The sequence below is a fragment of the Grampus griseus genome (genome assembly GCF_964374135.1).
Source record: "Grampus griseus genome assembly, chromosome: 20".
NCBI lineage: Eukaryota > Metazoa > Chordata > Mammalia > Artiodactyla > Delphinidae > Grampus > Grampus griseus.
In genome coordinates, this window is record NC_139014.1 from 14776256 (window position 1) to 14799873 (window position 23618).

Sequence of the window (23618 nt, forward strand, 5' to 3'; positions counted from 1 at the left end):
TTTGATATGTTTTTGGGAAATATTTTTTTTAAATCAAAGTATAGTTTACACATAGAAGTGCACATGTTTTTACAACCTGAAACACATTGATGCAATCAGCACTTAGATCAGGAAATAGAAGAGTACGAGCACCCCAGAAGTTTCCCTCCTGCTTGGGTAAATTTCTTAGTGTCTCTCTGCTTCTGATCCCTCATCTTTAAAATGGGGATAATAATACTGACCCCATATAGTTGTTGTAAAGAGTTGATGAACTAATATCTGCAGGGCAGTCAGCACGGTGTCCCCCAACACAGGGTGAGTGCTATGGAAGCGCTGGCTGTTGTCATGATTCCCTATGGCCACCACGCCAGCGCCTCTCTGCTTCCCTTCACCCCAGCCTGGCTAAAAGCCCCCTGTTCCGGGGACTCCTGAACATGGTGGATCCACCTTCAGGTCCCCAACACACAGCTCCTTGGGAGAGGGACTTGGAGAAGATCACAGCTGTCAGTTACAGCACAATCAAGGACCTGATGACCCTACGTAAGTTACACACCCAGCCCAACATGAAGTGTGCAGACTTTATTAGCTCTGAGACACTCACTCCATTGTCCCCTAGGGTCCCAAAGGTCCTCACAGAACCATCAGGGGCAGAGTGGCTGGGGGCTGGAGTTCTGTCCCTGATGTGTCCACTACAGAGGACACTTTCATCTCCAGCTGGTTCACAAGCTCTCGGCGGGAGGTCTTGACCAACCTTGGGGGCTGGCTGGGTGGTGGGGGAGAGTTCTGAGCTGGGAGGTGATCGTACTTGGCACAGAGCAAGGCTCTCACACAGTAGATCAGGAAGGTCTCTGTTCTTCACTGAGCCCTCTGTCCCATAAGCTACCTCTACACCTGAGGCTCACCCCCCCTCCACCAGGCCTGCTGTCTAAATAGAGACCTGCGGGAGGTTGGGAGAAGTCCTGAGCCTCTTGGCCCAAGCCATCTTGGGTCACCTGGATTGGCAGTTTGTAGCTACTCTAGGTAAATGGTTTTCAGTTTACAGGCTGTCTGCCTCCCCCAAATCCTTAACTGTCGCCTCACCCGCCTTCAGTTCCTTCCTGGTGTCTATTATCTTGGGGTACAGTGGCTCTAGCTCCTCACAAATCCAGGATCTGAGCCATGTCTCTGGAACTCCAGCTATTTGGGGACAGAGCTGAGGTGTTCAGGGAGCGAGGGAAAGTGAGGACCACAGACAAGTCCCTGTACCTCCAGGGGATGCAGAGGCGAGGCCAAGGGTGACGGGAGCCCCTCAGGCTGCTTCTGTTCTGAGGACGGTGTTGTAGTTTTGTCCATTTCTGTGGCTGGGGCCAGCATCCTGGAGGAGGAGTTCCCGAGCTTCGGCCTCCATTCGTCCAGGTCACCATAACTGGGGGCCTGGGAGGGGCAAGAAAGAGGGAGGCATGCAGTACGGGGAGCCTCCCCAGGCCACCCCGACTTCAGCGATGGGAAGTGGCAGGAGCTGTGTCCTGCTGCCCTTGCCCCAGATGTGGCGTCCCTGGTCACAATCTGGGCTCTGTCACCGCCTGTCCAGGCTGCCTGTCATGACTCAGACCATAAAGGAGGACAGCAAAAGTCATAGCTGCTCTCGGACCACAAAGGCCGTGGGCTGGATGCCCACTGAGACCAAGTTAAGGGTGGGGGAAGACATGCAGCTGCCTCCAGGCAAGCCCCTGGGGATCTCCTCAGCTGCTTACCTGTGCAGCGGGCAGATCGCCCTGGGGTAGTAGTCTAGTTCCTGGACTCTGAGTTGCTGAGGTTGAAGGAGACAAGGCCAGGTCATTGGAGGCAGGGGCTCCCAGAATGTAGCCAGTGTGGTCCTGGGGCGGGGGCTGCTGAAGGAGCTGCAGGATGCGGCTGAGGTCTGAGGACATGCGTGATTCCAGCCTGTCAGGCAGAAACCCACAGTCGGAGTCAGGGTCAGGGCTGGGGCTGGCAAAAGCAGTTTAGGTCCTGAGGGCAGCTCTCGATTTTGCAGCCTGCATGCTGTCCCTGCTATTTCCCTGCTGTAATCCACAGCCCCTGCCCAAATTCCCCTTAGCACACCCCTGACTCTGATAATAACAGTGATCAGGCACGGTGCATACATCATTTAGTCCTCATAATGAAGTTTTTTTTGGCAGGGGGGTGGGTAACCAAATTACTTTATTTGACGGAATGGTACTATGGAAAGAACTTAAGTAGATGTTTTGGTGCACCTTAGGAAAGGTGAAGGTAACCCAAACATGCATGCACTGCCTTGGTGACCAGGGACGTCATCCCCGTGGCTACAAGAAGCCAGCCTAAGGCTTAGCTCTCCTTAACACTGTTTCCCAGAGGGTGCCTGTCAAAGAGACACTCTGGCCTCATAATGAAACTTGACGTGGGTATTCTGGTTATCCCCATTTCACAAAAGGGAAAACTGAGGCTCAGAGTGGTTAAGTAACTTGTCCACAGTATTGCTGGTAAGTTGCAGAGCCAGAATTGGAACCCAGGACTATAGTGCCCCCAAGCCCTCACTCTGCCACCACAGCCGTAACATCCACAGGCCACACCCCCTTTCCAAGGGCCTGTGGAATTTGTTTCTGCATGAGGTTATGCCCATCTCCCCAGAAGTCCTCCTTGGCATGCTCCAGGGTTTGCTGGGACAAGCCATCCAAGGAATTGTACTTAGCGACAGGGATGGGGAGGTCTGCAGCTAAATGGGGCTGGCCATTCTCAAACCCATGGGGCACCCAGCGATGTCCCTGAGGCACCAGGAGGGGGCACCCGTGCCTAGCCTGCCACTGGGCCTGCCCTCTGTGGCTGCCCCCACCCGTGGCCCACAGGTCACTCACCTGTTCATCTGGGCCTGGAGCTGCTCTAGCCTGGAGCCTAGCTCCCGAGGCCAGCAGTCTGGGTCTCCCTGAGGGTTTGGGGGGCTCTGACTTGGCCTGGGGGGCACTTGCTGCAGCAACTCAGGCCAGCGGCCAGATGCATCTGAGATGCTCAGGGAAGGGGCTGCACCTGCACGGGGCAAGGGAAACTTGAGCTTCGGTTCATCCGGTTCCACAGGCCTGACCTTCTTGAGCAGAGCCCGGGCCCCTCCCCCTACCTGCCATGGGAGCACAGGGTGGGAGGAGTGGATCTCCTTACCTGGGCGCCCTGAAGTACGAGGTCCTACCCCCATAGAGGTCTGGCTTCTGGGACCCAGAAGGCTGTAGCCCTGGGAGGGGGCCTGGGGCCCCAGCCTGGCGGGGGGGGGGTGGCTGGCTGGCTGGGAACGTCCAGCCCTGGCCTCACTGTCCAGGGAGCTGCCGCCCAGCAGGGCCCTTGGTGCCTTGATGTGGAGCCCCAGGGGCTGGCCAGTATCTACCCCTGAGGGCAGCCCTCACTCAGGCTCTGAGGACACAGGGGGAGGAAGGGTACAAGGGCCTCCGACACTGAGCCTAGGGAGGGAGCCCCTCTCCACTCACTGAGGGGACTGGGGAGGCCTCTCCCAGGGGAGGCAGATTGGGGAGGACCTGAGAAGGGGCAGGAGGCTGGGCAGGGGCTTCGGGCTGGGGAGGGGCAGACACTGGTGGGGGCTGGCTTTGCTCACCTGACTGGTTGTCACTGAGGAAGAAGCCTTGGTGGTCCTGGCTGCCTGGGGCCTGTTGGGGTGATGACTGGAGACCCTCGCCTGCCTTGTGGAGAACGAGAGCATCAAGTAACAGGGACCAAAGCCAGGACAGGGCTTCTTTGCCCTCCCCTCCCCCTCCCCCCGTGGCCCTGTGGCCACTAGGTGAGAAAGTGGTGACAGGTGGCTGGGCTCCCTGACTGTGCTCCCGGCAGCTCCTCTCCTGTGTGTGTGGGTGGGAGATGAACAGGGGCTTGGAGACGTGCAGACCCCCACAGAGTCCTGCGAGAGGCCGCCTTGAGCAGCAAGGTTGGGGTCGTGGGAGACGGGGGGACTGTTCTCCTCCCTTTTTCCCCAAGGCCCTGGTGTCCCCGCCTTCAGCGTGGGCCAATGGGGCGATTTCCTCTGAGGAGACGGGGTCTGGAAGTCCCAGTCCGTTCAGGGGGTGCCCTCAGCAGTGCCCCTGGCAGCCCACCTTCCTGGCACCATGAGATTTGAGGGTATCCAGGGGCTGCAGATATCCCAGGCCATGGGGATCGCATCCCTCTTGCCCTGGAGTCCAGCCACTGAGCACTTGGGCCACCTGATGGCTCCTGGCTGCTGGACCTCCCCCAAGGCAGGGTCTTTGCAAGATGTCCCCTAGGTGGGAAGGGGGCAGACCGGGGAAGGGGAGGACAGCAGAGGGCAGAGGGTGCGGAGGGCTGTCCAGACCATGTAAACCTGCCTCAGCACCACCTCCAGAAGCTGGGTGTGGGGCTGGGCCAGCAGGACCCCTCCTCCTGACACCGGGGATGGGGGGCTCAGCATCGGGGCCTCAGCTGCTGCTGCCCCTGCCGGGTGTGCCTGCCCCCGCCTTCCCACTAGCTGGTTCCAGACCTGCTCCTCCATACAGACCCTTCCGGGCACTTCCACTCCATACTGGCTGCCCCACGCCTTGGCAACCCTGAGCTCCACAAATATTTGGTCTCCCTGCACACCCTTGAGACTTCCTTGGTTATTTAACTATGCAGCTCTTTCTTTTTCCTGAGTTATTATAATCTCCTCCGCTGAGTGATAAACTTGAGAGGAGAGACTGCTCTATTACTGTTTATACCCCTGGGACCTGGCACCGTGAGTTCTTGGATGGCAGACACCGCTGCCCCCGCCTCGCACCCGCCCCTTGCAGCTTGGTAGGATGTGGTGGGAAAAGCCCGGGCTACGGAGATGCACAAACTTGAGTCCCATTTTGGCTGCGCCATTGACTATACGGCTTACTGTATGGCTGTGTGGCTTTGGTCATTTGTCCGCTATGACCCTTAGTTTCCTCATCCGGAAAATGGGGATAATAACACCACCACACTTGCGAGAAGACTAAATGAGATCATGTAAAAGGAGCCCAGCGCTTACCACATAGTTGGTGCTCGATAATTGGTAGCTACCTTCATATTTAGCATTATGTTGGCCATGGTAGGCACAGAAGAAATTATGGTAAAGGATGCAGGAGGGGGTTGAAAGGAAGGCAAGTGGCCGGATGGGTCCCTTTAGGCCAGGCAGGCCAAGCTCTCAGCCGGCTGACTGGCCATTGCCCATTACCAGCTGGCCGAGGGCCACCCCCCACCCAGCCTATCCAGCCCGGACTCACATCCCGCAGGTTGAAGGTGACTTCCAGCTTACTCCAGAAGCTGTCTGCGAAGGCGGGGTACATGTCCAGCACCTCCAGCAGGTCTGCCCGCTGGATCTTGTGCAGGTCACAGTAGGTCAGGGCCCGTACGTCTGCACTGGACTTGCCCGGCCGGGCATGGAGGCTAACGGGCTCCCCAAAGATGTCATTCTTTCCTGCCAGCCAGAGGGGCGGGGTCTTTCTAGGGCCTGGCTCCAAGCTCTCTTCTGAGGAGCCTCCCTGAGGACCTCTTAACCATGACCTCACCCCACTTCAGGGATCCTTCTGGGCTGGGGCCTGGGAACAAGGTTGGATGTGCTGGCTGAGGGGTGCTGCAGAGACCCCTCCCACCCCAGCATGTGGGGCCCCTTGCTATCTCCAGGCCCCTTGGGACCATCCTCTATTAGACTCCCCCCTCCTGTTTCCCACTTTCTTTGGAACTGCCCCTACCACCCCCATCCAGGGGACAGTGGGCAGTAGGGACCCTAGAGGCTCCCTGCTTAATCTCTTCTTCTCCGGGCTGCCGCGGTGCTGCAGAGTGGACGGGACCCAGCGTCAGGAGTACCCAGCTCCCCAGGGGAGGGCCCTAGGCTTCCCTCTCTTCGTGTTCCCGCTCCCTTTGTGGGGCCAAGTGACCAGCATGGCCCCAGCAGAGGAAGCCTGGGAAAGTCACTTCCTCTCTCTGGACCCCAGTGTCCTCATCTCTAAAATGGGTATAACCATATCTGCCTTGTCAACCCCCATGGGCTGCCCAGAGAAGCAGATGTGATGCTTGAGGAAGTGGCTTGAATAGCAAGACGCACCAGACAGGTGGATGCAGGGCCCTGGGAGGGACAGATGTCACAGGGTGGACACGGGCTGGATACAGGGGCACGTGGTGAGGGTATTGGGCCCTCCTGGCGCCAGATACTGTGCTAGCCACAGCATGTCAACATGAATAAGATGCTGTCCCATGCACAAGGAGCCCCCCAAATCCCAGAGAGACAGATTACAGAATGATCTCTAGAGCCTTAGAACAGGGAAGAGCCAAGAGCAATGGGGCTATGGGGGAGGGAGAAGCTCGTTCCACCAGGAGTGGTTGGGAGCAGGGAAGAGGGGGGCTTACAGAGCAAGTGAAGTGGGGGGGGGCTGTGTTGTGAGACTCTAGGAGGACTGGAAAAAGGCAATGGGGTGGAGGAAACAGCATGTGGTCCGTGTGGCACAGTCAGGGCTGGGGGCAGAAAGCCCAGGGTCAGGGTGCCAGGGACCATGATTACTTGGATGGCCACTCCCCACAGCAAAGTCCAGCCCCCCAGCCTGGCCGTACCACACAAGAGGTGCTAATTGCTTGCACAATGATGGACAGAGGCCAAGACATGTGCCCCAAGAGAACCGGATAAAAGGTCATTTACAGAGGAAGGGACCGAGACTTGGAGAAGGAAGGGACCCTCCAGGGTCACATATGAAACCCAAGAAGCTGGAAATCTGGGCAACATTATAAAGTGATGGTTTTCCAGTAGATGAAGGATTATGACCTAATGTCCATTTCCACTCAGGACAAAAATGAGAGGAGTTCATGTCTCTAAATAAAACTTAAATTGGACTGGCTTCTTAATTATTAATAATAATTATTGTCTCTCCCACACGGACGGTACTTCTAAGCTTGGCTGAGACTGAGGGAAGGGCTCATAGAGGAGCCCGTGCTTGAGCTCAGCGTTGAAGGATGACTGGGGTCCGCCAGGCAGGGGTGCAAGATAGGTGCTCTGAGCAGAGTGGCAGCACGTGCAAAGGCACAGAGGTGTGACAGATGGGCAGGTTTACAGAACTAACTAGTTTGTACGGCTGGAATGTGAACTACTGGGGGGAGGCTGGCAGGACTTAAGGTGGCCAGAATGGGGAGGGCTGTGCATGCCATGCACAGGGGTTTACATTTGTTCCATGGGTCATGGGACCCATGGAAGGATTTTGAGCAGAAGAGGAGTATGCCAGATGTGAATTTCAGGTCACCGGCAGAAGGTGGAAGATGGAGTATGGCAGGAGACCAGATTCAGGGCCATGGGAAAGGAGCTCCTGACACCTGCCCAGGAAGGACACAATGAGGGGTGGACCCAGGCAGGGACAAGTAGACAGGTATGGGACAGAGCGAGATTAATGAGGGGAACAGACAGGGCTCCGTGGCTGCCTGGGTGGTGGCGGTGGGGCAGAAAGGAGGAGGGTGCTTCTTTGGTTGACTCCCAGGTCTCTGGCCCAGGCAACGGAAGGTTCACAGTGATGGGGATGCCGACGGAGCTGCCTTTGAGGGCAGATGATTTCAGACTGAGATATGCTGTGTGGTCTGCCTATGGAATATAAGGGTGGCCATGCCCAAGAACACATGGGGTAGTCCAGTCTAAGGAGAGACTGGGGTCGGGACACAGTTCTGGGGGTCCTTGTGGCATAGGTGAGGCTGAGATCACAGGAGCAAGGAGCTGGCCCAGGTGAGGATGTAATGGGAGAAGAGAGTGAGCAGCACACTTGGTGAACACCAGCCGAGGGCAGGCCAGAGGGAGAGGACTGGGTGGAGGGGCTGGAGTAGAGCCCGGCCATGGCGAGCAGGGGAGGGTGAGTGACGGCCTGGGCAGGGACTTGGGGTGGGCTGAAGTCAGCGGGAAGGCAAGGAAGATGAGCTCTCAGACAGCTGCGGTGACCTGCCCAATGTAAGTGGCAGGGGCTGTGTGTGCCCCAAATCTGTCCCCTGTCCAATGCTCGCATCCTTCCTCTGAAGTGTCCAGCTGTCCCTGCAGCTGCACCGAGACTGGGGACCCCCCTCCATCCGAGGCAAACCCTCGTCCTCTCACCCTGAGCTTCCCAAGGGTGGGAGAAGGTCAGAAGCTGCCTGGACTTCCGAGTCAGCCCCGTAGCCCTAGAATCCCTGCTTGTCCACCCACCAGACGTCTCTGAGCATCAACTTCCCTATCAGGAAAATGGGGCCTGTGGCAGAGGTTAGTTTTAAGGCTTGAGTGAGCTGGGTGTAAAGCTCCCCCGTGGCACACGCTCTGCACATGGCAGGTCAGCAGAAGGGGCCACCGTCATCATTGGGAATGGCCTGGTCCAGGCAGGGCACCCCACACGCCGGCCTAGCCCTCCCCGCCAGACGCACCGAGGATGGCCACCACTACGTCGTCGCGCAGGATCTCGATGGAGCCGCGGGAAATGAAGTAGAGCGTGGAGAGCACGTCGCCGAGGTGCACCAGAGTGTCCCCGGGCGGCGCGTGCGTCGTCTTGAACTTGACGGCGAGCGCGCGCAGGCAGCCCTTGCTGGCGCCGTGGAAGGCCGGGCAGTGCTGCAGCAGCGCGCGGTGCAGGTGCAGGCAGATGTCGGCCTGCAGGCACTCGGGGAAGCCCTTCAGCACCTGCGAGAAGGGCGGTCGCGTCCAGCGGGGCGCGGCCGGGGTGGGGGTGGGGCTGGGGGAACGGGTGGGGAGGGCTCTGGGGACGCCCTGCGCCCGCGGGACTTTGGCCTCCCTCGGGGAGTTAGCCAGAGCTGGGACTTGGGCTAGGTCGCCCGCCCCGCCCCAGGCAGAGCGGCGGGGGCTCACCGCGTTCATGTCGATGCCGTTGGTGTAGGACCAGGCGTGCTGGAAGTACTCCTCAAGGCGCTGCCGCAGCGGGTTGGGGATCTGGTGGAAGCGGATGAACTCCTTGACTCGCAGCATCTGCGTGTGGTAGCGCGCCGTGCCCGAGTACAGGCGCTGGATGATGGCCGACACGTTGCCGAAGATGCTGGCGTACATGAGGGCTGGGGCGGGGAGCGGGGGATATGGGCCGGGGGCGGGGTGCGGGGTGAGCTCCTGAGCATCCCCGCCAGGCCACAACACCTCGGGGCCTGCTCCAGGACCCCCTCCCTCTCCCTGGGATCCCCCAGTCAGGGACCCCTCTGTCCAGGGCAAAGTCACAAGTGCCCAGGACGGCGCCAGGGCACATGGGGGACAAAGACCCCTGGGCTTCCTGCCCTCCTCCCTCTGCCCTCCCTCCTGGCAGCTTCCTGGGCCCAGAGGCCAAACTCCTGAGAAGATGAAACCAGGGCAATGAATTTTTTTTTTTTTTGGGGGGCAATGAAGTTTTTAAATTCAGATATGTTTTCTCTTTCAAGTTGTAAAAATATAATAAAGGGAAAACTCTTGGTCTCTTGTTTTCACCCATTTTCCCCTTGTTTTTGTTTTTCTGGGCTTTAACATCTCTAAATACTTCATGGGCGTGGACCTGTGCTAAGAAGGGCCCTGGACTTAGTTTAATGCTCTGCTGTCACCATCTTGAAATTCTTAATAATTTTGTTTTAACAGAGGGCTCCACATTTTCATTCTGCCCCAGGCCCTGAAAATGATGTAGTTTGTCCTGATCCCTGGTATATAGTGAGGGCTACATGGGTGTTAAATTCTGTGTATAGTTGGTGTACACATATGCAAACGTTCATTGTGCTGCCAACTTAGGATCTGCCTATCATACACCCTATGTTATATCTCATTACAAAACTGAAACTGGGATTCTATGAGTAAGGCCCGGGACACTCACAGCCGATGAGCATGACGCAGATGGAGAAGACCTTTTCAGAGTTGGTGTTGGGTGAGACGTTGCCGAAGCCCACGCTGGTGAGGCTGCTGAAGGTGAAGTACAGGGCCGTGACATACTTGTCCTGCACCGAGGGGCCTGAGGCTGGGTCGCTGCCATTGTAGCGCTTGCCGAGCTGCGCTCCCAGGCTGTCCAGCCAGCCGATCTTGGGTTCCAGGTAGGGCCGCTCCACGTTGCCGATGGCGTACCAGATGCAGGCCAGCCAGTGTGCGATGAGTGCAAAGGTGCACATGAGCAGGAAGAGCACTGCTGCCCCGTACTCAGAGTAGCGGTCCAGCTTGCGAGCCACACGCACCAGCCGTAGCAGCCGAGCCGTCTTCAGCAGCCCGATCAGGGTTGTGGTCTGGAGAGGTAGGGAGGGGGCGGGGACACGGAGTTGGGGGTCAGCCCTTGAAAGGCTGTGCTTAAGACCACGTTTATTCACTTGTGAATGTGGTCACATAGTCATTCAACAAACACTTATGGAGAGCCTGCTTTGGGCCAGGCTCTTGGCAGTGGGGCACAGTGCAGGGCCTTAGGAGCTCTCAGTGTAGAGTTCAAAATAGCCATGTGTTTGCTCGCACAAAAGTCTACGGGGAGCACAGAGGAAGGGGAGGTCAAGTCTGCAGCGGCAGGGCAGGGAAGGCTTCCTAGAGGAGGTGGCACAGGAGCTGAGTCTTGAGAGAGGAGGCTGGGTCTCCAGGCAGACAGGAGGGAGAGGTAAAGGGCACTCCAGGCACAGGGAGCAGCATGAGCAAAGGCATGGAGGTGTGAGAGGGCACAGTCCACGTGGAAAACCAAGGGTGATGCTGCAGCTGGGAGCACAGAGTAGAAGATGGTGGAGGAGTGAGGAGTGAGCCTGGAAGGTGGGCAGGGGCTGCTGCTGTGGCCGCAGGGCCCACAAAGAGCTCGGCTTTTATTCCAAGCCACTGGGGAGCCACTGAAAGTTCTGAAGACTGGGTCAGATAAGGGACAGGGTCAGACAAGTGATCTGAAACTTGCTCTGGCCTCTGCGTGCAGGGGCTGAGGCTGGCAGGTATGGGGCTGGGGCAGAGGTGGGTAAGAAGGCCACTTAGTGTGCAGGCAGGGGCAGTGTGGGTGGAAAGTGGGAGGGCGGACTTGGGGATAGATTTGCTGGGAGTGGGTGGTCATGGGAGCAGGTAGTCACGATGGACACCCCGTGCTGGACGGGCTGGGTGACTGCAAGAGGCAGAGCCGATTTCAGCGGAAAGCTGATCCCGAGAAGGTGGGTCAAAAGGACATAGTGGGACTGGAAGCTACGGAAAGAGCATGAAAATGCCCTCACATCAGCTATGAGAAGCAGGGTGGGCATAGTGGAGGGGCTGGGGCTTAGGAGGGGGTCAGGCTGCATGGAGGGACAGCCTGTGGATTCCTTTTCTAACGCCAGGGTAAGAGTGGTTTAGAAGTCAGCACGAGGGGCTGGGGCACAGGAGTGCCCATCCCAGAAGGGGCAGGATTCTGGAGCACAGGGAGGGCACTCAGGCCTGGGGTGCTCAGCTGCTCCTTCTCCAGGGCTGGGAGATGACAGATGTCTGAGGCCCCCCCTTTCCACCACCACTTGCTTTGGCAAAGGTGCCCAACGCCAGGTACTCTCTGCACCCAGGGCTGGGGCACAGGGGATGGCCACAGCGGCCGGCCTGAACGGGGTTTGCTCACCTCATCAGAGCCAGTACGGAAGATGAGCAGGTCGAAGGGGATGGCGGCCACCATGTCGATGAGGAACCAGCCCTTGAAGTAGTGGACGGCAATGCGGCGGGGGTGGCTGACCACCTCGTCGTTGGCGTTGACGTAGGTGGTGCGGAAGTTGATGACGATGTCCACGACGAACATGATGTCCACGATGAGGTCCACCGTGGTGAGCGGGCTGCAGGTGTAGCCACAGTCCGCGCGCTGAGGCTTGTCCTGGTCGCCGAGCAGGAAGGCGGCCGAGTAGGGCGTGAAGATGGCCGTGTAGATGACCAGCAGCAGGATAAGCCAGTCCCACACGGCCTTGAAGGGGCTGTAGTGCAGGAGGGTCCCGCGGTGGATGCGCGGTGCCTGCAGCTGGTACTCCGGCAGCACGTCCGCACCCAGGGACAGCACCTGGGGGTGGGGACCGTGGGGCAGTCAGCAGGGTGGCCGCCGCTGGTGAGACGGGTCTGGGAGGGGTGCAGATGCAGGGCTGAGGCCTAGGAAGGGAGATGTGGGAGAGGGTGGGCGATCGGGGCTGTGTCGGGGAGAGGGGACGACACAAAGATGGGGTGTGCATGTATAACAGGGCAAGTTCTTAAGGGGACAGGTGTGCAGGAAGTGCAGAGAGGAGGGGGGTTCCATATGAGGGGTGCAGCTCTGTCCCACAGTGACCCCAGGTTTGAAGCTCACAAACTCCCTCTCAAACAGGCCAGCCTGGAACAGGTGGAGACGGGGCTGGGGGAGGGGAGAGGGGAGGGCCAGGCTCAGGCAGATTGAGAGGGTGGTGGGGCGGGGGGCGGGGCATCAGTCCTCTCTGGTGGGTTTGGGAAGTTTCCAGTGGTCAGGTTCCCGATGGGAACAAGTCACCCCCAAAATACCCTCTGCATTCCTGAGGGCCCTGTGGAGCCTGGACCAGTGAGGGCCCTCCCTGGGGCCAACCCTCAGAACCTCCGTGGAAAGAACCAAATTTGGGGGTGAGTAGCTAATCTGAGCCCTCGACAGGTGCTGTGTGCCGGAAGCCTTGACTCCTTCACACGTCCGAGGGGGTTTTGATCATTACATTCAGCTGAACGCCCTTCTGCTCTGACCCTCTGACCCCCGCCTCCGAGCCTATGGCCAACACAGGATCCCCAGGGCCCAGTCCAACATACCCAAGCTCTGCCCAGCTGCCCAACACAACAAACAGCTGGGGCAGCAGGAAGGCAAGCGTTTTGAAGCCAGACCTCCCAGGTTGATCCCAGGTCGGACATTGCTGTGTGTCTGTCTTGGGGCAAGTTTTTTAACCTCTGTGAGCCTCTGTTCCCTCACTGGCAGAAGGGGATGACAAAGGACAACAAACTCCATGGGGCTGTTGTGAGTAAATGAGCTGGTACGTCTCAATGGCACATGTCGCTCTACACGATAATTCCTCCTCCCCACTCAACCCATGTCAGACACTGCCCCGACAAGGATGGGGCCTGAGGAGTGTCTCACGGACCACGCCCCACCCCCTGCCCAGCACTACCAGATAGGGCCCTGCCGGTGGTCCTGGTTTAAGAAAATCTACCATGTAAGGTTCTGACCTTGCAAACCGGTCCATTAGCAGATGGGATCACAGTAAGGAAGATCCACCCAAGGGCTGGTTCCAACCAGACGGTCCCCCATCTGCCATCCAAGGCCCTGGGAGGGGCCACAGTGTCCCCACCCTGTGGTGACCTCCAGCTCAGCCTTGGCCTCGGCTCCTGTTTTGCCTCCCCAGGATGTTTCCTCTAACCCTGCACAGACTCAAACCATCTTTTCCAATGTTCTCCCTGCTCCTTGTAAACACCCTGACCACACAGCTCTCCCCCACTGACTTAGAGCTGCAGATCCCTTGTGCCGCACGTCCGCCTCATATGCCCCGCACTTGGTCCACATGGGGGCTCAACTAAAAGGGGCCAAACGAGCACTGAAAGCCTGGCTGTCATGGCCACCTCCGCCCCTGGCTGCTCAAGACCAGCCAGGATGAAACTGCAGAGCACGGGGAGTGGGAGGGAGACAGTCAGACTTTGGGGGGATGGGGTCCGAGGAAGTGTACATCCTCAGGACTTCCAGACAGGGGTGCCATCTCCCCCACCACAGACCTCCATAGTCTCCCATCGCCTCTGAGGCCAGCACGAGGCCCTTCTCAGTGGGCTCTCAGGACGTAGGAACTCAGGTGTGGGATCACAGCCCTCTAGGCCCTTTGAGTTCGGGTTGAGGCTGGTGTGACTTCCGTGCTCTGGGCCATGCCAGCCTGAGCTCTGTCAGGCTCCTCCCCACCTTAGGGCCCACAGGCAGTGGGTTAGTAAAGCCAAGAGGGGCTGGGGCAGGGGGAAGGGCAGCAGGACAGGTTGGGTGCGGGCAGGGACCACGAGCCCCAGCCAGCTCTGTCGAGCCTCACAGGCAACTTTCCAGTCCAACAGCCCCCATGGCCCCTACCACCAACCTGAGGGCCCCGGGGTGTGCAGCTAGGTGGGCTTCCCAGGTCATTGGGCCACATTGCCTGACCTCCAAGCGCCCAGCCCTCAACCTGGGGTCCTTTCCCAGGGTTCCTGTGCTTGGTGAGGGGCTGGGTCACAAGGAGTTTCTACTCCATCTGCTCCGGCACAGACAGTGCTTCAGGTGAAAAGGGGTAGGGAGGCAAAAGAGCTGCTCCCATCCGCTTATGAAGCAAAGTCCCAGGGGAAGCTGCAGTAGGCGCCTACCTCGCCCTGCAGCCCCTTGCCCATCTCTGGCCTAGGCAGCCCTCAGTGCTTTGTGGGGCCAGCACACTCAATGTCAGATGAGTCCTCAGAGACGGTGCGGTCCAACTCATTCCTCCGGATGGGAGCCCCGGGGCCCAGTAAGGGCATAAGGCCTCTTGCCCAAGGTCACAGAGTGGGCTGGTGGCAGGGAACCTGAACCTTGGGCACGGCCCTCTGCATTTCCCCCTGGATGGCCAGCTGGGGACTGGGGCATCAGGCCCCAGGAGGAGGGACACGGGGGTCAGCTGGAACAGAGGACCCAGGGGGGTTCGCCTTGGCCTGGCCAAGGTGGGGTGGTGGGGAGGGAGGCATTTCGGGCCTGATCCCCAGGGACCTGAAGATGCCAGGGCCACCTCCCCTCTGCCTGGATTGCAGAAGGATCCTGCCATGGGGGGGCTGGCCGTCGCCTCAAAGGCAAGGGGCAGAAGCAGGGCTGGGGCTTCCCCATCCACTTCAGTATGGCCCTGACACCTCTTCTCTCTGCTTCTCCTTCTCCGGGACTGGCAGAGCCTTGGGTGGGCCTCCATGGTGACCTGCGGGTTCCCCCCTCCCAGCTCCTCCAGGCCTAGGATGTGGCACTAGTCACAGGCTCTGCTGACCCCATCCTCCCCTGGTTCTGGGAGCTGAGCATCAGGGTGGTGGCCTTGGGGTTGGTCTTTAGGTCTAAAGAATCAGACTCCAGCAGGACAAGAGGCCTGGAGCTCAGACCAGACAGTAGGGGGCTGGGCAGGCCGGCTCCCTCTGCTAGCCCAGCCCCGGAGGAGTCCAGTCCATGGCCTGAGGAGGGACCCTCGAGGCCCAGCAGAGCCCCGTCCACCCTGCCCTGCAGGCCGCACCTGGGTGACCTTCTCGGTGACGTTCTGGGTCCGCTCTACCACCTTGTGGGGTGCGATGATCTCAATCTCCGTAGTGGAGCCCGAGCGGTGCTTCTCCAGGTTGAATTCCACGAAGTTGAGTGTGAACTGCGGGATCTGGCTGATGGTCCTGTACTTGACCCTGCCTGGGCCAGGTCCCTGTGCACCCGGCCTGCCATGAGAGCCCTCTGAAACCAGGGCTGGGGTCAGAGCAGCCAGGGCTGGGGGACCCACTGCTCTACCTGGTGCTCCCCGCCCCTCCCCGGCCACCTGCTCCCCGCCTCACCGGAGCCCAGGAAGCTCTGGGACAGCAGGCGCTGGGACAGGCTGCGGCTCCCTCGCTTGGCCAGGAGCTGGGCCAGGTCCTCAAAGTTGAGGATGAACATAATGACGGCCCCATCCTCATTCTTCACGGGCACCACATCCACGAGGCAGCGGAAGCTGGAGGCTGCAAACACCGTGGGGAGGGGGTGTCACTGGAGGGGTCCTCTCCTGCAGGAACCTGGCCTGGGGAAGCTAGAGAGTGATCTGGGTTAAGGTCAAGTTAAGAGCAGCCGTGGGGGGTGAGGAGGCCTGCAGAGTCACCAGAGCTATTGGGCAGAGGGTTGGTGACACTACCCAGCAGGTGCCCCACCCACAGGGCAGAGGTGGAGAGAGCAGCTAAGCTTCTCATTAGAAAATAATGTAGCATCGGGCCCAAGTCCACACTCAGCCCTCAGCTCAGGGCTTAACCTTGAGGTTCGCTTCTGCTGTAATTAAAGCCGAGCAGATGGGGGTGGATTAAGTGGGGAGGTGAGGTCGGGTGTTCTACCCCCATGTAGCTCTGGCTGGCCCTGGGTTCAGCTCCCATATTCCCGTCTCACAAAGATGTCCTGCTCCCCTGATGCTGGAAGGAACTCACTGTTGAGAACATACTGAGTGCTGGGCACTGAGCCAGTTGGCACATGAGGCCGCAAGCTCCGTGGTGGCACCCAGTGGATCCCTGGAGGGCCCACACGGACCCCTGTTCCGCTGAGCCTGGGGTTCTGAGAAACTGACTTGCTGGGGCTGGCTGGGGCCCTGGAGCGGGGAGCCCTGGGCTCTCAGTACATAACAGTTTGGAGAGGGGAGGGGACTTGTCTGGAGCGAGGACACTGGAATGAAGGCCAGGCTACTGCTCCAGGCCTGGAAGGGGCCCATGGTCTCAAGGCAGAGGTGCTGGTGCTGGGACTGGGGGTGGAGGCGGGGCAGGCAGGGCAGTGGCCTGGGGTCTGGAGAGGGAGAGGGAGATAGATGGCAGGGTGGGGGCAGGATGGGCCCTCCAGCCACTCTCCCTGCTCTCTCAGGAAGCCCAGACCCAGCCATTGACCCCACTCTTCCTCTTTCTCTGCTCCAGGGTCTCACTCCCCCTCCCATAGGTGAGTGGAACAAAACAAGCTAAAACTTCCCTGTACCCCAGAGTCCAGTCTGTGGGCTGGCTGGATGCCCCGTGAGCCCCCCTCCATGGTAACCGGTCATCCCATGTCCCTCAGTTCAAAGTGTTGGTGGGTGTCAGGCCCAAGGGTCAGGATGGATGCTAAGGGCAGGGGCCTCAGGTAAAATGACTATCAGAAGGCAGGTTTGTGTCTGTCTCATTTGCCAGCTGCCAGGACCTGTTCCAGGTGCTGTTAACTGAGTGAATGGAAGAATGTGTGTAAATGTGAGTGGGTGGGAGGCTAGCTCACAGGATTATTACTACTTTGGGTTTCACCAGAATCACGCTTCCCCCAGCTGCCCTCTGGTGTGCTTCCTCTCACCATTACTGCTGGGGGGCAGCCAAGCTTCCCCCATCCTCCCTCCCACGTTCCTCCCTGGGAACAGGAATCTCCAGGATCAGATTCCCGGACTCCCAGGCACCAGGCGTCAGGCAGCCATCTGCCAGCTGCTGCATTGGGCCCCACGGGAGACATCCACCCCGAGGAGAGGCTACCCGCTCGCCTCTGTGACCCACTCCTGGGCTCGCAGTGCTGTAGGCCTGCCTCCCAGGCCAGAGCCTGGTGCTCTTGTCAGCCCGGGGCATGGCGAGGCTTGGGTACTGGGACCCACCCAGGAAGCCTCCTTGGCCAGTGACCTGAGACACCGCCCCCAAGGCCAGACTATCTCCTCACTCTCTCTGGCACTGCAGAAATCTGGCCTGGGAGCAGGCGGGGAGAGGGCAGACCTGGGCAGAGGGCAGGGCCTCCAGGTTCTATGCTGCTAGGGGTTGCCAAGGCCCAGTCTGTACCCACTGATGCTATCTTTGGAAAACTGAGGCTGGGAATGGACCAAAGACCAGCCCATCAGAGCAGTGAGGGCTGGAAGGGGGCCGTGCGTGACACCCTATGCCTGACCTTCACGCTTGCTGCCTGTGGGGTGGTGGAGACAGGAGGCTATCAGGATTTGGACGAGTTCAGAGCATTCTTTTCCTGATCCCTAAGCTGTCCTTGCTCATGAGCACCTGTGTCCGGGTGACCGGAAGGGGGTGAGTGTGGTCACCCTAGGTTGTGCCCAGGAGTGGCAGTGTTTCTGTGCCCTTGCCCGCTCCCTGGACTGGGGGCCACAGGCTGTGCTCATTCTCCCTTCCAGGGGCTCCTCCCGGTCACCTCTCTGACCAAGGGCAGCAGGCGCATCTGCCCCCTGGGACACCTCACTGCTCTCCGCTCTGCTCTGTGTCTTGGATGTGTCCCTTCCTTCAATTTCTTATAGTCCCCGCCCCTCCCCTATGAGCCTCCCTGTTGTCTATTGCCCCCATCTCTTTACACACCCCCGTCCAGCATGTGGTGAGCCCTCAGGGAGGAGCTGGTGCCACAAAAGCTGCCACTGAGAGGGCGGTTCCACACCGCCTCCCGACTTGGTCTTTCTGACATTCATGGGTGGGTGTAAAGAAAACACTGGGACCTCAGACCTCAGCCCTTGCCCTACCCTCCTGATCTGGAGCTGAGGACTAGAGGATCCCCAGGCTTGCGGATTAAGGGACTCTCTGGTTTGGGGTCATCAGAGAAGAGGATCTGGCCAAGGCAGGCAGGGATGGGCCCCTCTGACAGGCCCCCAGTAGGGGCGTGGGCCGGGGGGGAGATCTGAGTGCCCTCCATCCCTCCCTGCAGACTTTCGTTCGTTCTAGTCTTATGGCCATCCCCATGCCTTCCAGCTGTTAAGTTCTTACTTGTCCCAGTAAAGGCAGATGGCGGCAGAGCCAGTTTCTCAGGGGTCTCTGAGCCCTGTCTCATGGGGTAATTTTTGTCAAATGCCCTGGCCTCTTTGAGTCCAACTTTACACAGCTGCACAATGTGGAGATATGTGGACACAGACCTTCAACTTTGACTTGGAGAACTGTCAGTGGATTACCCCTTTAGAGGAAAAGAGGATTATAAATCAGCTAGAATTCTGTCCAGGACCCCTTCCCTTCTCACCTCCCTGGAGTCAGAGGGGGGAAAGAGGGGGGGAGAAGAGGTATCGTGAGGAGGGAAGAAATCATCATTAGGATGCCCTCCAGCAGGACTATAAAATGTATGTGACTATGATAAAAAACAATCATGCAGTCAGAGTGGACCATAAGGTGAACATAAGTTATCTGAGCATTACATCCTTCCCTTAGGGGAATGCAAGCCAGGAGGTTCCCCTTTCTGGGTTTCAGGCCAATTTGGGGCAGGTCCAGGTGGTCAAAGTCTTGGACTATAGGACAGGGAAGGGCTTAGGATGGGGGTGGGAGTAGACTGGGATTTATGGGGCACCAGGCATGTGGGTAATTTTTCATTTTCACCCAGGGACAACCTCCAAGACTAGGTCTCTAGGGCCCCTTCTGATTGCTAGAGGACCCCAGCAGGGTTCTGAAGACCGGAGTCCTGATCTGAGGGTCAAGGCTTGGCCTTGACCTCTACCCCCTGCCCAGGCACATGCAGGGTGCTGAGGAGACCCTAAGAGCTCTGATTTGACATCACTAGGAGTCTGTGGTCAGTCCTCACCCCTCTGGGGCCCAGGTAGAGCTCTGGGGTCAAGGGGAGGGACAGAGAAGGACTTGTTGTCCGCTATCATTTCCTGCTGTCCCACCCTGTTCCCCTGGGACCGTTCTCACTCCTTTGACTGTCACCTCCTCTCTGTAGTGATGTGAGGAGGTGAGGTCACAGCTTTTAAAAATATTCTAACTTCATTAACCCTGTGAGCGCTGCCAAGCTAAGCCAGGTTCTTCCTAGTCCCCTAATCACTACCCCATTCACATGGGTGGCAGCAGCAGGGGACAGCCAGAGGTACAGCCAGGACCTGCCCAGGAAGCACCCGGAAGCCCTTAAACACACATACACATGCTCAGGTTCACACTTACACTCATGCTCCACACACACACACGAGGCCCCTGCTACCCGGCTGTCAGCACCCCTCAGCCCCAGTGCCTGCCCTTTACCTGCACTCCAGTGGTCCTCATTCCTTCTTCCCCAGGGAAGGCCCTCTTCTGAGGCTTCCTTCCCCCAGAGTCCTGCCTCCAAACACAGAGGCTGTTGGGTTCCTTTCTCCCTTCTTGGGATTATTCAGACCAGATATCTCTGAGGGAAGAATCCAGAGATTTGGGGTCCAGTCCCAGTTTGGACCCAAGCAGTAGAATCTTGGCCAAGTCCCTTCTTTTTCTTGGGCCTTGGTTTCTTCATCCATGAAAGGAAGGGATTTATCTAAGCCAGTGGCTCCTAAACTTGGCAAAACACCCAAACTGCCAGGGAGATTTTTACAAATACACCTGCTTTGTCCTCCCTCCACACCTCTGAGTCAGCCTCTCTCTAGGGAAGGTGTGTTTTGGAAAACAAGCTCCAGGTAATTCTGATTCAGAACCAGGCTGGTGGGGCCATTGATCCAGGTGATTTCAAAGGGACTTTCAGGATCCTAATTCCCACTCCTCTCTTCCCTCCCCTCACGGATCCAGTGAAGCACTGGGGGGAGGGTCTTAAAGGGCTTCATGATTTTTCATCCTCAGCCCCTGACCTATGCTTTTGTTCTGTTTGCAGTAAGCTTGGGCTGGCAATAACATCCCAAACAGGATGAGCCTCCAGGTCATGGCAAACTCCAGACCCTATCTCCCCAGGGAGCTAGGGCTTGGTGAGCCAGACCCAGCACTCTTTTCAAGCCAGCTGCCCCTTGCCTTGCCTCGCCACAGAGGCCTTGAGGGGGTGACTCCTCCCCTAATCCCCAGAGCAGATGGAGATGAGTAAAGGTTAATTTCCATCCCAGCTGCCTGACAGCTGGGGCTGACAGTGACAGAGTGGACAGCCAGGAGACCAGGGACATGGGGGAGGGATGGTGGTGTGGGAGGCCCTGCATGGGGCCAGGACCAGTTGGTGGCTCAGTCTGGTCCCTGGCCTCTGAAAGGGACCTCAGAAGACATTTCATCCAGTGTCCATCACTTCACCCTACAGATGAGGAAACAGAGGCCCAGAGAAGAGACAAGATTTATCCAGACCCTTTGGTCCTCTGGGTCAGTGCCCTTCCCATGGTCACTCTGCCTGGACAAGAGAGGGGCCAAGCCTGCCTTGCAGAACCTGTGGCCTGAGGGCACCTCACCATCCTTGCGGTAGTAGAGGATGTCCACCTTGCACTCCTCGGCCCCCAGCAGGGCCTGCGCCAGGCGGGACATGGCACTGCGTGGGGTGTTGGGGCCTGTGAGGAAGTCGCAGGTGCACGGTCTCTGCATCACTTCCACTCGGGAGTAGCCGAAGAGTTCACAGAAGCCATCGTTGCAGTAAATGATGGCGCAGTTCTCCATCTGAGCATTGGCGATCAGGAACTTACGACCTGGGGTGGGAGGTGGGAAGCCCATGGCAACCAGGATCAAGCAGCAGAGAGGGAAAGATCATAGGGACTCTTGGGAGCAGTCAGGGGGGATCTGGATGGGGGAGCAGAGCGGTGATCAGAATGGGGGAGGGGGGAGGTCAGGTCTGGGGAGGGTGGGAAGACCAAGGAGGCCAGAGCCATGGGGGAAGGTCAGGGGACTCCTGGGAGTAATAAGGGGGTGGTCAGGAGGGGGAAGCAGGAGAGTGATTAGAGGAGTGAGGGAAGGGGAGTCAGGGCTGGGGATTGTGGGAAGACCAGGGCAGGAATGAATGGGGTCGTGAAGAGGGAGGGAGGCCCAAGGCTTCCTGGAGGCAGGGAAAGGGGTGTGACCAGACCGGGGCCAGGCCTGGGTGAGCTCCTGGAAAGACCAGAGTGGCTAGGGTTAGGAGGTGAAAAGGAGGGTGAAAAGGAAACCTCTGAAGGAATTTGGGGGGGTGGGGGGCGGTTCAAGAGGGAATTGGTACAGTGATAGAAGGGGAGGTCAGGGCTTGGAAGGGGAAAAAAACAGCTCAGGGGTGGAGGGGAGCACTGCGCTCTGCCCACCGTGCTGTAGAAGAGAGGGCAGCATTGGAGGTAAGCGGGGGCTCCCTGGGGGAGAAGGTGTTTCGGGGACACTAAAGAGAAGGGTTTTGCGTTCAGCCTCAGGTACCCCCCCACCCTGCTCTATCTGAAGTTAGTAAAGGGTTCCGGCCACTCCGGCCACCGAACCAGGGCTCCAGATCGTGCCCCCACCCGACGCACACACTCACTCTGGCCCTCGAACTTGCGGATGATGGTGTCCAGGTAAGTGTTTTGGGGCGCGACGTGGCCCCTGCGGACCGGCATCTTTCGGCTGCGGCCTCTGCCTGGAGCCACCAGCGCCCCGGCTCCCTGCGTCTCCGTCTGCCCTCTGGCTCCGCAGCGTCCGGCTCCGGGCGGGCGCCGCCCCCGGGGAGGGCCGCGGGGCTTCGTGCCCCGCCCGCCCGCCTGCGTCTACCCTCTGCTGCTCTCCCCGGCCCTCCCCGGCCCTCCCCGGCCGGCCGCTCGCCGCGCCTCCTCCCCTCCGCGGCCGCCCGGGAGCTGTCCGCGACGCGGTGCTGAAAGAAGCCGCGCGGCGGCGGCTGGGCGGGGGCAACTTCTCCGGGACTCAACGGGGCAGGGGCGGGGCCCTGACTCCTAGGGGGCGGAGCTGGGCGGGAGTCCCGCTCCAGGACTTCTTGGAGGAGCTTCTGCTCTGTCCCAATGACCTGTGGTCTCGGCCCCTCTCAGACCCGCTCCCGGTACCAGAGGGCAGTCCAGACGTTGCCAGGAGGTCTCTCTCAGGCCATGGGGGGTCGGGGGGTGGTGGCGCAGAAGGGGGTGTTAGAGGCCTCAAGTGGTTTTCTGCTGAAGGTCTCTTTCCTGATCTGTTGGGCTGGACTCCAGCAATGGTACGGTTAGACCTCTTGCCCATCCTTACCAGGTGCGCTCCAGCTGAACCCCAGTGCCCACGTAGAACTCCTAGTGGCAAGCCCATCCAGGACCTGGTCCTGGCAGAGTGATGTACAAGAAATATGCAATGAGGTGCTTTCTTGAGCTCTTAGCATACAGGCACTGCTTGGGAAGAGAACAGATTTAAAACCACCTATTAGCAAGTGACCACTGATTAAAGTGTCTGAGTACAGGTTGAAAATGAATACAATAGAATAAGCAGATGGGGATGGGGTGAGGTTTATTGAAAGAGGCTTCTTGGAGAGGAGGGAGAGAAGGGGACCACAGTTTACTGAGCATCTTGGTGGGCTTGGAGCTTTGCAGAGGGTCCAATGGCCAGTTTCAAGCCAGGCCTTGGAGGGCAAGCATTCAAATGGGGCATGCACTTCAGGCAAAGGCTGATGGTGGGATCAGTGCAGGGGTCTGAGCTGGGGGGGGTGGGAGAGGTCAAGTGGGAGAAGAAGGGAATGATAAAGACCCTCAGATGCCATTTTGAACATCTAGATTTAACTGATGGACAACTAAGTTGTTTAGCAGTTACGCATGAAGGAAATAGTCCAGTGAAAGAAATTTTACAATGGCGGGTGGGGGAGGGAAGATGGAGAAGGAGGCTCAGTGAGATTTTTGCTGGAGTCCAGCTGAGAGGTTCAGAGTCCTGGGTCGGATGTGCCTTTGCCACGCAGAGCCACAATGCCTGCTGGGGGCCTCGTTGGCCACTGTGGCTGGGGGATGGGAGGGCTGCAAGTGTGGCCTCCTGCTGGGGGCAGAGTTGTCCTGGCTGACCCTGTGTGTAGGGGGATAAGCTGTCTGTGGAGGAAAGGTGGGGCTGTTTCTCATGGGCTCAGTGTGTGGGGTGCTGAGCTCTGAGGAGGGATTTGGGCAGTGGGACACTCATTCATTCACTTACTCAAACATTTTCCAAGTCCCCACTATGTGCCATGGCCTGTGCCGGTTACAGGTGTTACACAGTGTCCTGCCCTTACAGAGCTGACAGCTAGTAATGGGGACAAATAAGGACACTGCAGCACAGCAAAGCAAGAGCAGTGACAGAGACATCAAACGAGGAGCCTGTGGAGCCTGCGGTCAGAACAGGAAGTGCTTGGGCTCAGCCAGAACTCAAGAAGACCTCTTGAAACCTGGGCAGAGGTAGGATCCGTGGAGGTCTCAGCCTATGGGTACAGTCCTTCTGTACCCTGAACCCCTGAATTCTGGGCTCAGATCCTTAATCTAGAGAGAGCCAGTTCCATCTTTTGGCCACCTTCCCACTAGCTCAA

General features: G+C 58.6%; 1 protein-coding gene across 3 annotated transcripts; it reads right to left on the reverse strand.

The window, feature by feature from the left end:
• Positions 1-1155: 1155 nt before the first annotated feature.
• On the reverse strand, positions 1156-21720 carry KCNH6 (potassium voltage-gated channel subfamily H member 6; the record flags this gene model as incomplete). Of its 3 annotated transcripts, none has more annotated exons than XM_082679124.1 (14): positions 1156-1392; positions 1713-1902; positions 2832-3000; positions 3575-3659; positions 5214-5407; positions 8350-8602; positions 8789-8988; positions 9762-9847; positions 10007-10161; positions 11475-11900; positions 15070-15275; positions 15374-15535; positions 20626-20856; positions 21645-21720. In XM_082679124.1, 14 exons carry the CDS (start codon positions 21718-21720, stop codon positions 1156-1158), a joined length of 2670 nt encoding a protein of 889 aa, XP_082535250.1. The 3 variants fall into 3 exon arrangements, with proteins under 3 accessions (XP_082535250.1, XP_082535248.1, XP_082535249.1); XM_082679122.1 differs by adding an exon at positions 3130-3246 and having other exon boundaries at positions 9762-10161; XM_082679123.1 differs by having other exon boundaries at positions 9762-10161.
• Positions 21721-23618: the final 1898 nt, after the last annotated feature.